Below are 17,081 nucleotides of genomic sequence, written 5' to 3'. Positions count from 1 at the left end.
ACAGATAAAATAATATATACACCATGAAATATAACTGCTTAACCATGATAGCTTTCTACTCATAAGTGTTCGTCATTGTTTATTATGTTTACACTAGGGAAAAAATGTTGTTATATGTTCAACCAAATAAAAATATTTGAAAAGAAAATAATATTTATTAAAGATTCAAACAAGAAAGTCCATTGTGATAAGCAAGTGCAAAGTTTTCTTTGAAAAAAAAATTGATTGACGTGTATGGACTTGGGCGATCGGCTCTCTCGGCTCTCCAAATACATACACTGATAGCATCGGCTTCCGCCCCTAGAGTGGCGGCCAGCAGAAGTTTTAATTGTTACAGGCAGATGAACCCAGGGTGCCGGGCAGGCACTTAACAATGTGAGTCGTTTTTTATTATGTGTTGATGTGTTTTTAATAAAGACTTTTGCGCAGTGATACCCCTTTCTGCTTTATACACATGTTAAGCTCCAACTGGTCTGTGTAAAAAGAAACAGCATTAAGGACACCTACCCACACACAGCAGAGCTGTGGAAAGCTTTCTTTTCATCCCTTTTGGCACAAGCCATAAAAGGTCAACTACATTTGGTGAGTCTGGGGTTAGGGCACAGAGTACATGGAGTGAACTGAAGTGGAATAGCACTACACTGTTGCTTTAAGAGCACTTGCACTCTTTATACCATTTGCCTCTTACAAGTGTTCTTATACCAGAAGCTGGCATCAGTTGAGGCCAAATGCCCACCTGGTAGAAAAACAATTGAGCACCCCTACATCTGCAATACCCTCCCCATCTTCACAAACAAAATCCCCAGGGCCCACCCCTTCCTTTGAGGGGGCACACCCCTGAAAACCCAGATACCACATATAGCACCCAACTAGTCCTGTTGCAAGTGCACTAATATGAATATAATCACCTCAAACCCCTGGTAGAACATAGGGAAAGTGAGAATAGAAGCCTAGGTGGCCACACTGCAGATCTGAGAAGCAGTCGTCTGCAGCCAAAGCTCAGGAAGCACTCATAAATTTTGTAAAGTGTATCCTTTCAGGAACAGATGGAACCTAAACCCTAGACCCATGGGTTTGGATGATGGTCTACTGAGTCAACTCAACAAGCGTAGTGGAAATTGGAGCAAAAGTACAGGGGCTTGAAAAACAAGAGAAAGGTAGAGGCTGAGAGACAGACTCTCTTTCCTGATCACATCCAACCAATAGAAGGAAACTTCCTTTGGGTAATCTAGAAGCAGACTGAAGAACTGGATAAGGCTGTCCTGCTTGGGGAGACAGATAGAAACTACCACAAGCAAGATCAAGAACTGGGTCTCAACAACCTTGTCTCATGCAAAACCTGTGAAGGGTTCCATGCCAAACAAGGCCACCAGTCATAACACTTGCCTAACTAAGCAAAGTATACGAGTGAATTACTTCCAATCCCACAGAGTCATAAGGGCAGCAACACTGAGAGCCCTAATAGAGCCAAATGCTGATGTAGCCACAGCTGCAGGAGAGGACTTGTCCTACAAAGAAAGTCCTGAGGCTTACACCATCTGACACCACCATCCTGAGGCTTACACTTATCTTGGTGTAAGCCTCAGGACTTTCTTTGTAGTACAAGTCCTCTCCTGCAGCTGTGGCTATGTCAGCATTTGCATCGCATTTCCAGCGTAAGATTTAACAAGACCTCTCAGCTTAGCATCGAGGGATTCCTAGACTCCATTATGCCTTCTTTCTCAGAACTTCAGCTTCAATCATCAATCTGTTAAAAGGCAGCTTGAAGCTGGATGACAAAAAAATATTATTTGTGAACAGATGATCCTGATTCAGTAGATCCCTATTAGCAACTGTACGGCGTCCCTTTAGGTGGGTGTACCACATCTGCCTGGGTCAGCCTGGAACAGTGAGGAACACTGGAATGCCTTCCATCCTGAACATGTGAGACAAAGGAGAGAAGGAATAGACTAGAGGACCACTTTGTCTGAGAAAAAACTGCCTAGCCTTTAGTTTGACCTGGGGGTCAGGTAGTCAACCTCTGAAGTTGCTTATCCGTGACAACTCCAGGAATAGCTCTAGGGGTAGTAATCACTCTCGCAGGTTTAGGCACTGCTGTTCGATGCAGTCTGCCTGCGTATACCTGGAATGCTCATGCGTGACTAGGCTGGAGCCTGGCATACCAATCTAGCTTTTTGAAATTGCAAAATTCTGAATCCACCTGACAATTGATGTATGCCAACTTCAAGACTTTGCCTGATTGAATCTGGACTGAAACACCAATGCCACCCAAGCCCTTTGTAATCAAGGGTGCCCAGGTCTCCTTCCCAGACTGAATGTCTAGTATCCAACATGGGGATGCCTTAAACAGGAGGGCAGGACTCCCTCGCTCCAGAGCCAGACTCGTGAGCCTTAGCAATAGGCAAATCACCTGTCCAAAGACCAAATCAGCCTGTCTCCTAAAGAACAAAGGCCTTTAAAGACCTGGGGTAAAACAAAGCCAAATTAACTGCCTCAAACGGGGCTACCCTCAGTTCTAGCCTCTCAAAAGTGGAGAGCCATATTTCAGGAAGGCAATACGGCCAGTACTGGGTCCAGCATCCTAGTACACTAGGATGAGGGGTAGGATGCCAGATTGCTAGTGCTTGGGCTCTATGGCAAGGCACAAAAATTGCTGAAAGGAAGAGTACATTAGTTATCTTTGTTGCTCACAAAGGCCAGAAAGTCATTCAAATGTTTTTAAACCAAGCGACGAGGGGAGGGTCCAGAAGTAGAGATAGTCAGCAATTAACATATTTCAGAGGGTAATATTGAGGGCATTAGTGGTAGGTTGACTAAACCACATAAATCCGAGGTAAGTATAGTAACAAGTCCTATTTGCAATCTTGGAACACCCAATAAGAGGACATTATGCGACCAGTCTAAATTACATGGCATGTTCACCAATGCCAGGAGCCTGGCGGACAAGATGGATGAACTAGAGGTACAGTTGAACGAGGAGGATTTCAATTTAGTGGGAATTTCAGAGACCTGGTTCAACAGCTCTCATGATTGTCTGGCAACCATTCAAGGGTATTCCCTTTATCGCAGGGCTAGAGGGTAAAAAAGGGGGAGGGGTATGCCTATATATCAAGAATAATGTACACGTGAATGTGCGATATGACATCAATAAGGGAGCTAACGAGGAGGTGGAATCCTTATGGGTAGAACTCCAAAGGGATGAAGCTAAGGCGAAAATAATACTGGAAGTATGCTATAGGCCCCTGAGGGAGGAGGGGGAGGCAGACTTCCTATCACAATTTGGATTAGCAGTAAGGATGGGAAGTGTTATCATAATGGGGGATTTTAATTATCCAGACATAGACTGGGAGGAGGGAACCACACATTCGTCTAAGCCCACGTACACATGGTCGGAGATTTTGCCAACCAAATCCATCGGATTTTGCCCGTCGAATTTATTCCGACGGATTGTGTCCGACGGATTGTGTCCGAAACTGTTACATACACACGGTTGGGCCAAGTTGGCGAAAAATCCGATCTTTCAGAGCGTGATGACGTAATTTTGTTACAATGGGACTACATTCAGGCTAGTAGCCAATAGCTTTGATGTAGGAATTTGATCTGAGCATGCGTGGCACTTGGTCCGATCAAAATGCTCTACACATAATCGGATTAGGTCCGTCTGGCCCAGTTGGTCGGGAAATATTTCCAACATGTTGGAAAATTGGGTCGGACGGAGATTCGGACGGAATCAGTCCGATGCATACCACACACAGTCGGATAATCTGACGACACGGTCCGATAAGACTCATTCCGACAGATTCTCCGACCGTGTGTACAAGGGCTAAGACTTGCGACTTCCTAAATGTCTTGCTGGGCAAATTCATGGGTCACATGGTAGATGCAAAAACTAAAATCAAGGCATTACTAGATCTACTGATTACCAACAATACAGACCTGATCACGGATGTGGAAATAAGGGGCAATTTAGGAAACAGCAATCACAGGTCAATTGGCTTCAGTATAAATCACACAAATAGGAAACACAAGGGGAACACAAAAACACTGAATTTAAAAAAAGAGCCAACTTCCCTAAACTATTAATCTTGCTAGAAGATATAAATTGGGATATAATCTTAGAAACAAAGAACATGGAGGAGAGATGGGTTTGCTTTAAAAGCATAATAAATAAGGGCATTAGCCAGTGCATCCCATTAGGAATAATAAATATAATAGAGCGAACAAAAGTCCTGGATGGCTTAACTCTAATGTAAAAATGCATATAAAAGCAAAGGAAAAGGCCTTCAAAAACTACAAGGTTGAGGGATCATCACCAGCATTCAGACTTTACAATGAATTCAACAAGATATGTAAGGGTGCAATTAGGGCGGCTAAGATAGAACACAAAAGACACATAGCAGAGGACAGCAAAAAAAAATAAAAAAAAATTCTTTAAGTATATAAACAGTAAAAAAGGGAGGACAGACCATATTGGCCCCATAAAGAATGAGGAAGGACATCTGCTAACAAAGGATGGGGAGATGGCAAAGGTATTGAATTTATTCCTCTCCTCAGTCTTCATAAGGGAATCGGGGGGCTTCAGTAACCAAAACTGCAGTGTTTGTCCTCATGACACATCACAGGAAGCACCCTCATGGCTAACAGAGGACAGAATTAGAAATAGATTTGGGAAACGTAACATTAATAAATCACTGCGACCAGATGGCTTGCACCCAAGAGTACTTAGGGAACTCAGTCAAGTAATTGCCAGACCATTGTTCCTAATTTTTACTGACAGTCTACTGACTGGAATGGTACCAGCTGATTGGAGAAAAACCAATGTAGCACCAATATTTAAAAAACGGCCAAAATACATCCCTGGGAATTACAGACCAGTTAGCCTAACATCAATAGTATGCAAGCTCTTGGAGGGGATTATAAGGGCCTATATACAAGATTTTGGTAATGAAAACGGTATCATAGCAGTAATCAGCATGGATTCATGAAGAATCCTTCTTGCTAAACCAATCTATTAACCGTTTATGAGGAGGAGAGCTGCCATCTAGGCAAAGGAAGGCCCATAGACATGGTGTATCTGGATTTTGCAAAAGCATTTGACACAGTTCCCCATAAACATTTACTGTACAAAGTAAGGTCCGTTGGCATGGACCATAGGGTGAGTACATGGGTTGAAAACTGGCTACAAGGGCAAGTTCAGAAGGTGGTGATAAATGGGGAATACTCAAAATGGTTAGGGATGGGAAGTCCCTCAGGGATCATGGATCTGTGTTGGGACCAACCCTGTTTAATTTGTTCATAAACGACCTGGAGGATGGGGTAAACAGCTTAATCTCTGTATTTGCAGACGACACTAAGCTAAGCAGGGCAATAAATTCTCCGCAGGATGTGGAAACCTTTCAAGATTATCTGAACAATTTAATGGGGTGAGCAAACTACATGGCAAATGAGGTTTAATGTAGAAAAATTTAAAATAATGCATTTGGGTGGCAAAAATATGAATGCAATCTACTCACTAGGTGGTGAACCTCTGGGGGAATCTACGAAGGAAAAAGACCTGGGGGTCCTAGTAGATGATAGGTTCAGCAATAGCATGCAATGCCAAGCTGCTGCTAACAAAGTAAACAGAATATTGGCATGCATTAAAAGGGGGATTAATTCCAGGGATAAAGCGATAATTCTCCCACTCTACAACACTTTGGTCCATCCTCACCTTGAGTATGCTGTCCAGTTCTGGGCACCAGTCCTTAGAAAGGATTTACTGGAAATGGAGCGAGTACAAAGAAGGGCAACAAAGCTAATAAAGGGTCTGGAGGATATTAATTATGAAGAAAAGTTGCAAACACTGAACTTATCCTCTCTGGAGAAGAGGCGATTAAGAGGGGATATGATTTAAATTTATAAATACCATACTGATGACCCCACAATAGGGATAAAAAAATTTTGTGGATGGGTTGAGTTTAATAAGACACATGGCCACTCACTAAAATTAGAAGAAAATGTTTAACTTTAAACTGCGTAGAGGGTTCTTTACTGTAAAAGCGGCAAGGATGTGGAATTCCCTTCCACAGGCGGTGATTTCAGCTGGGGGGGGGGGGGGCATCGATAGTTTCAAAAGACTATTAGATAAGCACTAGTGATGGCCGAACGGTTCGCCCGGCGGTCGTTTCGCGGCGAATTTCGGCTGTTCGCGGTCCGCCCGTTCGGCGGACTATTGGCACCGTTCACCCGGCGGACTTCCGTGTTTACTGTGTAAAAGAACTTTGGACAGCCAATTGAGACATTACACACATGGACACTTGGACATTCCCCCTAACTTATAAATACACCCGATCCGGCGGCCATTTTACATTCTTTCTTCTGTCACTATAGGGAGAGGTTGCTGTGTGGAGCAGGGAGAGATTACAGTGACCCAAATCGCTAGCTATTTGGTACACAAAAGTTCTTTTCAGGACTGGTATAGGTGTTAGGTGTAGTTCAGGATAGGCAGTGCTGTGCTACTGATTGTTGCAGCAGCCTGAGTGTCTTTTGTCAGTTTAGAGAAAGGGACAGGACGGTGTGTGCTGCAGGGACAGCCAGTTTAGTCATTAGCTGTTACTATCAGGTCCACAAAAGTGCTATTTCAATTATTGTTCCAGTAGCCTCTGTTTTTTCAGTTTATATAGGGACAGGCAGGAAGCAGTGTGTGAGGCAGTGAGGGTCAGTTTAATCAGTAGCTGTTACTATTAGTTCCACAAAGTTTCTTTTCAGGACTGGTATCAGTGGTATGGTAATAGGCTTGTACACATATAATATTCTTTCTTCCAAATATAGAAAGAATATTATACTTGACTGCTGCCCTTCTGCTGCAGTCTGCTAATCATTCACAACCCACTTGTTCCACAAAGCTCCTTATAAGGACTGGTAACTTGGTCTGTCTAGGGTGCTACAGTACATAGGGTTGAGTGAGGTACAGTCTGCCATTCTATAAGGACTGGTATAGGTCCACAGTACATAGGGTTGAGGTGCACTACTGCTGACCGCTGCCCTATACTGCAGCAGTCCTTCATCGGTATAGGGACTGACGTACAGTCTGCTAATCACTCACACACAACCTACTTGGTCCACAAAAGTCCTTATAAGGACTGGTAACTTGGTCTGTCTAGGGTGCTACAGTACATAGGGTTGAGTGAGGTACAGTCTGCCATTCTATAAGGACTGGTATAGGTCCACAATACATAGGGTTGAGGTGCACTACTGCTGACCGCTGCCCTATACTGCAGCAGTCCTTCATCGGTATAGGGACTGACGTACAGTCTGTTAATCACTCACACACAACCTACTTGGTCCACAAAGGTCCTTATAAGGACTGGTAAGGTATAGGGTACTACAGTACATAGGGTTGAGTGAGGTACAGTCTGCCATTCTATAAGGACTGGCATCGGTCCACAATACATAGGGTTGAGGTGCACTACTGCTGACCGCTGCCCTATACTGCAGCAGTCCTTCATCGGTATAGGGACTGATAGTTTTGTCACAGGGTCATTTAAAAAATGACAGGCAGAGGAAGAGGCAGGCCCTTTCGCAGGGGTGGTAGGGGTAGGGCAGGAGCAACAGGCTTGAGCCAAAGTGGGAAGTTGCAGAAGGTGCGTTCTTTTACTTTAAAGGACGCACCAGACTTGGTTGAGTGGCTCGCTCAGCCTTACTCTTCTGCACCCTCCTCATCCTCTCGATCTGCACCCTCTTCTTCACTCTCTGCTATGTGCACCCCCAAAGACACTACCACCAACAACACCACCACCACCACCACCACCACATACCTTCCGCTTGAGTCACATATCAAGACATTTCTGATGCGCAGCCACTCTTGGTATTGGATCAGGAAGAGGAGGCAGCAACAATCGCTACTCAGCAGTCTGACGACAGTACCCAGATCAGCCCAAGGAGGAGGTTGGTCCCCGGTGTTGCTGCCTACTGCGAGATCTCTACTTATAGCGGTGGGGAAGGTGACGTTGATGATGACGTGTCTAGTGATGTCACGTGGGTGCCCACAAGAGAGGAAGAGGAGGGGAGTTCAGAGGGAGATATGGACCAGCAGATAGGGAGGAGAAGCAGGAATAACTTACATTGCACAGGAGGGACAAAGCATACTGCAAATGTATCAGGAGCGAGTCATCGACCATGTACGGTCACATCTGGCGCTCCCAGGACACCGGCACATGGCTCCGCAGTGTGGGCTTTTTTTAACGTGTCCGCTGCTGAAAATAGCATTGCCATCTGCAATCTTTGCAGTCAATGCATTAGTCGCGGTAAGCCCAACACTCACCTAGGGACGACCGCCTTAAGAAGGCACATGAGCAGCCATCACCAAGCCGAGTGGGAGCAACGGAACACACAAAGCCACACTGCAGGCTCTCACTGTCCAGCCTCGTCTTCTACTTTTCCTTCTCCTCTCCCCTCACAATTGTCCTCCACTCCACATTCCATCACGCCAAGCTCACGTTTTTCTGCAAAAAGGCAGGCTTCCGTGGGCCTAATGTTCGAGCGTAAAAAAATGATGACGCTGGATTAACCCTCTTGCCCAACGGTTGACGGCTGGCTTGTCAGAACTCATAGCCCGCCAACTACTGCCATATAAACTGGTGGACTCGGAGGCCTTTCGCAAATTTGTGGCCATTGGAACACCACAATGGAAGGTCCCAGGAAGGAAGTATTTCTCAGAGAAGGGCATCCCAGAGCTATATGGCCATGTTCAGCGGCAAGTGAATGTATCTCTGGCACACAGTGTCGGTGCCAAGATACATCTGACCACAGACACGTGGTCTAGCAAACACGGGCAGGGAAGGTATATCACTTTTACTGCCCACTGGGTGAACCTTCTGACGGCCGTCAAGCATGTAACCCGTGGCACCCGTGTAGATTTGGTTTTACCGCCACGGATTGCATGCAGGGCTGACTCTTCTTCTCCTCCTCCTCCTACTCCATCCCCCTCCCTCTCCTCCTCAGCTGACTCCTCTTTTTCCGCTGCTAGCGTCTCTTCCACTGCGCCGCCCAAGCTCCCCAGAACCTATTCGACATGCCAGGTGAGACGTTGCCATGCCGTGCTGCGTCTGTTGTGCCTGGAAGCCAAGAGCCACACGGGCCCGGCACTCCTTTCAGCTTTGCGTTCACAGGCAGATCAGTGGCGAACACCGCTCAATTTGACAGTTGGTAAAGTGGTGTGTGACAACGGTGCCAATCTGCTTAGCGCATTGAAACAGGGCAAAATCACGCACGTGCCATGCATGGCACACGTCTTAAACTTGGTCGTGCAGCGATTCCTTGTCAATTACCCTGGGGTCCAGGACATCTTGCGGCAGGCAAGGAAAATCTCGGCCCATTTCAGAAGATCTTACACGGCCATGGCTCGCCTTGCTGACATTCAGCGGCGACACAATCTGCCGGTCAGACGTCTTATTTGCGATTGCCCGATGCAATGGAACTCAACCTTCTATATGCTTGATAGGCTGCTCCAGCAGAACTGTGCAGTTAACGTCTACCTGTATGAAAGCTGCGGCAGAACCGGTTCTGGGGAGCTGGGGTTTTTTTCACCGCACCAGTGGCTGCTCATGCGCGACGCATGCAGACTTCTGCGCCCATTTGAGGAGATCACCAAACTGGTCAGTTGCAGCCATGGCGCCATCAGTGACATGGTACCTTATGCCTTCTTTATGGAGCGTGCATTGCGTCGTGTCATTGATCAAGCTGTGGAGGAGCTGGAGCGGGAAGATGAGGAAGTCGCAATGCTGGATGAATTCCCAGGGGGGGCTACTCTATCTGAGACAAGTCAACAACAGGAGTCTGAAGAGGAGTCAGAGGAGGATGGTGCCGGGGCGTATGAGGAGGAGCAAGAAGAGCATGCTTTAAACCTTTCTGGGATCCCTGTTGTGCGTGGATGGGGAGAGGAGAATGAAGAGGATGACATTATCCTGGATGATGAGCAGGAGCCAGGCCACCACACCGCTTCCACTTTAGTGCAAATGGGGGCCTTCATGCTCCAGTGTTTTAATAGGGACCCCCGTATAAAAAGCATAAGGGTCAAGGACCAGTACTGGGTGGCAACGTACTTAGACCCCCGGTACAAACACAAAATGGCGGAAATGTTACCGCCGTCACAGACGGCTGTCAGAATGCAGCACTTCCAGGCCTTGCTTCGAGAAATGCTGCATTCTGCTTTTGCGTGCGCTGGCAGAGGAGCAATTCCCACTACCAGAGAAGGAGTTGCGGGTACCAATCCAACAGCGCCTGCAAGAAGAGGCCAGTTTGAAGATGTGTTGGTGACTTCGGATATGAGGTCATTCTTTCAGCCGACCCATCGACAGGTGTCATCCGGATCCAGCATCAGGGAACGCCTAGACCGTCAGGTGTCCGACTACATTGGGTTAACTGCCGATGTGGACGCTCTGAGGAGTGATGAACCCCTGGACTACTGGGTGGGCAGGCTTGACCTCTGGCCAGAGCTTGCCCAATTTGCAATCGAACTGTTTGTGACGAACGCTGGTGTCAGATCCCTGCCCTCCTCGCTAACTGGCGACAAAGGACCGGCCAACCTCACACCACGCTGTCACTTACGTAACAATGCCACACTCAGCTGCACCCAGCACAAAGATTTTCCAGCTTGCGGGACCACAATCTAGGTGCGGGCAGCCTGAGAGTGATTGTCACTGGGCTAATTACACAATTAACCCTTTAACTGCCACCACCCCCGTTTAAAGACAGAGCCGGGGGGACTCGTAATTTAAGCAACACCAATTAGAATAAGCGCCTGCAACACACACTGCCACCACAGACAGGTCTGCTCAGCGCCTTACTCTATCACAGTAGCGCCCTTTTAAGAGACAGGTTCGTTTATAGTTTGCATCAAGAGCTTTAAAGACAAGGTTAACACTTTTCAACATAAAGGATTTATTATGAAAAGGTCAAGGTTGGTGCGAATAAAACATTTACAGAAAAAGGATGTTTCAAAAAATAAAGACAATATACAGCCACAAAGAAATAAGGTAGAATTGGGAAGGAAGTATACTTGCAATTAATGTCCAAGAGTTGATCAGAGTTCAATCGATGAGCAAAGGTAATCGGTTCTCAAACTTGGCAGATGTTCCTGCTTGGATGGTAAAAGGAGAACTCCTATTGCCTTGGCCTCTCCTCTTTTCTGTCAAATCAAAGGGGGTGTTGACAGCGACCAGTGACCAATCGTCTGGTCATCTTGTTTAGGGGTTGGTTGCTGGGAGGTGTCTACACTCATGACCCTGTCCCAGGTACACTTTATAATACATATTCATATCTCTGCCTCTCTATTGTTTATAGACTGCAGATATCCATTTTAGTGATCAGCATGATATTTGCTTCAAAACGAGTCCACACATGACAGGTTTGCCATTTCAGGGTTAACTAGGAGGAGTAAGGGGTCCCAGGGGCTTCCCATATGACCTGACATAGGGGTGTTTGGACTTGAAATGTTAGAAATTATCCAAGGAAACTAAATATATCCATATTATGGCTGTGCTATGATGGCTTTGAAAGTTATAAAAAATGTTAACGTTTCAACACTTTACTAATCTGTTTGCACGCTATCTGGTTGGAAGTATTTACGACGGGTATCTGTTGGTTGTCTGCATGGAGAAAGTGACAGTTTTACGACAGGCCGGAATATCTGCCAGGCAACTTGAGCCTTGTTTTCTCTGCTAAGATAACCTTTCTTCCCTTTGAAGATTTTAAGAGCTTTTGGAATTCCTAAGACAAGGGAGGGGGGAGTTTAGATTATTCTGTAAATTTATTCTAAGGTCAGCCAAACTGTCATGGCTGCTTTCCACACAAAATGGCAACTAGTTACAATATATCCTGGCTCAGACGTGATATCGTTACACCTCCCTCCTTAGGTGGTTGCATGGGAGGGAACTACAATTTCCCTCCTGACGCAACCGACTCTTGCAGGCTCGGCTTGTCGCGACAGCCCATCAGCATTGCCATGGGTGCTGCCTTTCTTATGCTGGATGGTGAAATCGTATTGCTGAAGAATTAAGCTCCACCGAAGTAGTTTGCCATTCTCCCCAGCCACACGATTTAGCCAGCTCAAGGGATTGTGATCTGTGATCACAGTGAAGTGCCGTCCATAAAGGTACGTTTGTAACTTCTGGAGAGCCCACACGATCGCAAGACACTCCTGTTCAATCGTGGCGTATGCTACTTCCCTGGGAAGCAGCTTTTGGCTCAGGTAGAGGATGGGATGCTCCTCTCCGGCATCATCCACCTGGCTCAGGACTGCACCCAATCCATAGGCAGAGGCATCAGTCTGCACTAGGAAACGGCGGGTGAAGTCTGGAGCCTGTAGCACAGGAGCACGGGCCAGCGCCTCCTTCAAGGCCTGAAATGCCTGCTCACATTCTGGTGTCCAAGACACCACCTTGGGCAGTTTCTTTTTGGTTAGGTCAGTCAGAGGTTTAGCCAGGCTACTATAGTTACATACAAACTTCCTATAGTAGCCAGCGGTCCCCAAGAAAGACATAACCTGCTTTTTGGTTTGGGGGGTAGGCCATGCCAGGATGGCATCAACCTTCCCTGTCTCGGGTTTCAGGGTGCCTCTTCCTACCCGGTGTCCCAAGTACTGCACATCTGTCATGGCAATCTGACACTTACTGGGTTTGACGGTCAGATTGGCAGCTGTCAGTTGGTCCAGGACCTGTGACAGGTGCACCAGGTGTTCTTTCCGCACAATTTCCAGCAGCGTCTCCATTTTATCCCTGAACGTTAGGACGTAATCTACATCAGAGACCTCTGGGTCGGCAATCTTGCCCTCCCAGTTCTCGCAGATTAGATTCAGGGGCCCTCTTACCCTCCGTCCGCACAGAAGTTCAAATGGCGAAAAGCCTGTGGACTCCGGAGGCACCTCTCTGTAAGCAAACAGCAGACGAGGCGGATATCGTTTCCAGTCCTTGCCCTGAGAGTGCACAAAGGTGCGCAACATTTGTTTTAAAGGGCCATTGAAGCTCTCGCACAAGCCGTTGGTTTGTGGGTGATAAGGACTGGCCCTGATATGCGTCATCTGTATTTTCTGACAGAGAGCTTGCATCAAGTCAGACACAAACTGAGGGCCTTGATCGCTAATGAGCTTGGCTGGGAATTCCACTCTTGTGAAGATTCCCAGCAGAGCATCAGCGACCTTGTCTGTCCGGAGGCAGGAGAGAACCACCGCCTCTGGATAACGCGTGGCATAGTTGACAACTATAAGGATATAACGTTTGCCTGAACTGCTAGGGATGGCCAAAGGCCCAACGATATCCACTGCCACCCTCTTAAAAGGTTCGTCAATCACAGGCAAAGGTTTTAGTGGAGCCCTGTGGACATCCCCTACCTTGCCAACTCGCTGGCAGGTAACACAGGACCGACAGTAGTCAGCTATGTCAGCAAGCATCCTGGGCCAATAAAAGTTATGTACCAACCGCCCTCGGGTCTTAGTGATCCCCAAGTGCCCTGCAAGGGGAATCTCATGGGCCACTTTTAGCAGCTGTCCCCTAAATTGACTGGGTACCACCAGCTGTCTGTCACCTATGTCAGCCTCATTCCCCTCTGCAAGCAAACTTTCTCTATACAGTTTCCCTTTGTCCCAGTAGACCTTTTGTTTGTCATTCTCTGCAGGGGGGCGATCAGCTAGACTTCTGAGCTGTGCTAGTGTTTGGTCTGTCTGCAGTGCTGTTTCAAAGGCAGGACCACAACTCTCAGCCAGCAGTCCTGTGGCAAATGAGGACGGCTGCTGAGGCTCAACAGAGGTGGAGTCCACTGGGTCAGAACAGGGAGAGGGCCCCGAGACCTCCTCCTGCTGTTCTGCGATCAGTGCCTGCACCTCGGCTGCCTTTGCAGCACTGCGAGTGACCACCAAGACTGGCAATACATCATCATCATCATCATCATTATCGTCATCATTGTCATCATCATCACATTTAACCTTTATCAGTTCAGCAACATTGGAACATACATCAGGTACCTTCACTAGCAAGGGGATCTCCTCTCCTGTCTCTGAAGGAGGACCTTGCACTTCAACTCCACCCTCCCCCTCCCTCTGTCCATCCACAGGTTGCCCAGATATTACCCCAACATCTGTAAACAGTACCTTGGTAGGTCCAGAAGGTTCCGTGGGAGCATCCTGGGTGCTCTTAGCAGGGGCATAGTAAGAAACAAGGGTACCTAAATCAGAACCCAACAACACAGCAGTGGGGATCTCCTCAGAGACACCCACCTCTCTCATCCCACTTCCGGCACCCCAATCCAGGAAAACATAGGCACGAGGTACATGGGAACAGGTTCCCCCAACTCCAGTCAGGGAAAGGTACTTCTCTGGGATGATGTCTGTTTTTTCTATCACCTCTGGTCTGACCAAAGTGACTTCGGCTCCAGTGTCACGAAAGCCTGTTACAGTTCGTTGGCCTACAATGACTGGCTGCAAGTTGGCATTGGTTCCTGGAGGTTTTCCACCGACGAGCAGCACAGCAGAAGGGTTGCTGGCCGGATGGCCAGGGGTTGTCGTCTTCTTCTGCTCAGGGCACTGTGTCCGGAGATGTCCGCTTTTCCCACAGTTATAGCATTTGCGGTTGTCAGTCACAAAGGCTTGGGCCCCAGGAGCTGCAGGTTCCGGCCGCTGAGGAACTTGGTTGGTAGGTAGAGGAGGGGTTGCCATGTGTGATTTCCCTCCTTTCCAGCCATTTGGAGGAGCCTTGCGATGGTCAGATACCCGAGAGTGGATATAGGTATCTGCCAGTTCTGCTGCTGCTTTGGCAGAGGTTGGCTTTCGCTCCAGCACAAACTGTCTGACGTCTGTAGGACAGATGTGCAAAAGTTGATCTTCAATCATAAGATCTTCCAAGGACTCAAAAGAATCGGCTTTCAAGCCTTTAGTCCACTGCCGGAATGTGGTGCGTAAGCGACTTACCACATCCAGGTATGAGTCCCCAGGCCCCTTTTGCAAGGACCTAAAACGCTTCCGGTACACTTCCGGGGTTAGCTGAAACTTTTGGATGATTGCAGCCTTTAGAGCCTCATAATCACCGCCTTGCTCTTCTGACAGTTCAACATAAGCATCCAGGGCCTTGCCTCGTAGCCCTGGCGTCAGGTACCGGGCCCATTGTGCTGGGGGCAGATGGTACTGACGGCAAGTTTTTTCAAACGACAGTAGATACACGTCAATGTCACTGTCCTTTTCCATAACTGGAAATTTGGCTGCTGGGGTCACTGGCAGAGAGTCATCCCTGTGCTCTAGGGATCCGAGGTTCTGAACCTGTCGCTGCTGCTGGAGCCTAGCCATCTCCAGTTCGTGCCGACGATCAGCCTCTCTCTCAGCCCGGCGTTCCGCAGCCTCTCTCTCAGCCCTGCGTTCCTCTCTCTCAGCCTGGCGCTCGAGAAACTGCAGGTACGCCACAGGATCCGTCTCCCTGAGGTGTTGTAGTGTTTCCTGCATTTGAGGACAGTCTATTCTGGTTCCAGGCAATCTGATGCTGGCCTGCTCTGGCGATGACTTGGAGGTAACAATCCGTGGTAGTCCAGTGTCAGTCTCTGCATGCCCATCTGGTGAGGCCGCCTCTGAACCACTGGGCTCTGGAGTAGCGGAAACCCTTTCTGGTCCAGTTTCCCCCAGGTTCTGGTCTGCACGGATATCAAACTCATGTAGGGCATGTATCAAGCCATCACGGTTTTTGCCACCGACATCAATTCCTCTTTCTGTGCACTCAGCAGTCAGTTCATTTTTGCTCATCTTTTTATATGCTGATACCCCAGACATGTTGCAAGCAGAAAAGATAGAACAGAAAGCAGAGATAGGAAGAAGGTGTAGAAAGGAGCTGTTGCTGTATATCTCTTTTTAAAAAAAAAGTAAACAAAAAAAATAATGTGCACCAGCTTGTCTCTAAGGACTGTTTCCACAAACGTTACAATCCTTCAGTGCAGAGCTAATTCCTAACAATGCACTGAATGCTCTTAATGCGAAACTATCCCGCTACGCTGCCAGCCAATATGTGACGAACGCTGGTGTCAGATCCCTGCCCTCCTCGCTAACTGGCGACAAAGGACCGGCCAACCTCACACCACGCTGTCACTTACGTAACAATGCCACACTCAGCTGCACCCAGCACAAAGATTTTCCAGCTTGCGGGACCACAATCTAGGTGCGGGCAGCCTGAGAGTGATTGTCACTGGGCTAATTACACAATTAACCCTTTAACTGCCACCACCCCCGTTTAAAGACAGAGCCGGGGGGACTCGTAATTTAAGCAACACCAATTAGAATAAGCGCCTGCAACACACACTGCCACCACAGACAGGTCTGCTCAGCGCCTTACTCTATCACAGTAGCGCCCTTTTAAGAGACAGGTTCGTTTATAGTTTGCATCAAGAGCTTTAAAGACAAGGTTAACACTTTTCAACATAAAGGATTTATTATGAAAAGGTCAAGGTTGGTGCGAATAAAACATTTACAGAAAAAGGATGTTTCAAAAAATAAAGACAATATACAGCCACAAAGAAATAAGGTAGAATTGGGAAGGAAGTATACTTGCAATTAATGTCCAAGAGTTGATCAGAGTTCAATCGATGAGCAAAGGTAATCGGTTCTCAAACTTGGCAGATGTTCCTGCTTGGATGGTAAAAGGAGAACTCCTATTGCCTTGGCCTCTCCTCTTTTCTGTCAAATCAAAGGGGGTGTTGACAGCGACCAGTGACCAATCGTCTGGTCATCTTGTTTAGGGGTTGGTTGCTGGGAGGTGTCTACACTCATGACCCTGTCCCAGGTACACTTTATAATACATATTCATATCTCTGTCTCTCTATTGTTTATAGACTGCAGATATCCATTTTAGTGATCAGCATGATATTTGCTTCAAAACGAGTCCACACATGACAGGTTTGCCATTTCAGGGTTAACTAGGAGGAGTAAGGGGTCCCAGGGGCTTCCCATATGACCTGACATAGGGGTGTTTGGACTTGAAATGTTAGAAATTATCCAAGGAAACTAAATATATCCATATTATGGCTGTGCTATGATGGCTTTGAAAGTTATAAAAAATGTTAACGTTTCAACACTT

The 17,081-nt window shown here is 47.3% G+C and overlaps 1 protein-coding gene across 1 annotated transcript in view; it reads right to left on the bottom strand.

Moving 5' to 3' along the window:
• Positions 1–16,237, bottom strand: part of LOC143941239 (uncharacterized) — a 77,677-nt gene extending 61,440 nt beyond the window's left edge. The window contains exon 1 of the mRNA XM_077463286.1: positions 12,203–16,237. Coding sequence (XP_077319412.1) covers positions 12,203–15,784 — 3,582 coding nt within the window. The 5' untranslated portion in view covers positions 15,785–16,237. The remainder of the gene's footprint in view (positions 1–12,202) is intronic.
• Positions 16,238–17,081: the final 844 nt, after the last annotated feature.

The sequence above is a fragment of the Lithobates pipiens genome, unplaced genomic scaffold (genome assembly GCF_037356315.1).
Source record: "Lithobates pipiens isolate NorthernLeopardFrog02 unplaced genomic scaffold, aLitPip1_a1.2 Scaffold_3, whole genome shotgun sequence".
Lineage (NCBI taxonomy): Eukaryota > Metazoa > Chordata > Amphibia > Anura > Ranidae > Lithobates > Lithobates pipiens.
The sequence above is the reverse complement of the archived record's forward strand: the minus strand, read 5'-3'. Positions and strand labels throughout refer to the sequence as shown.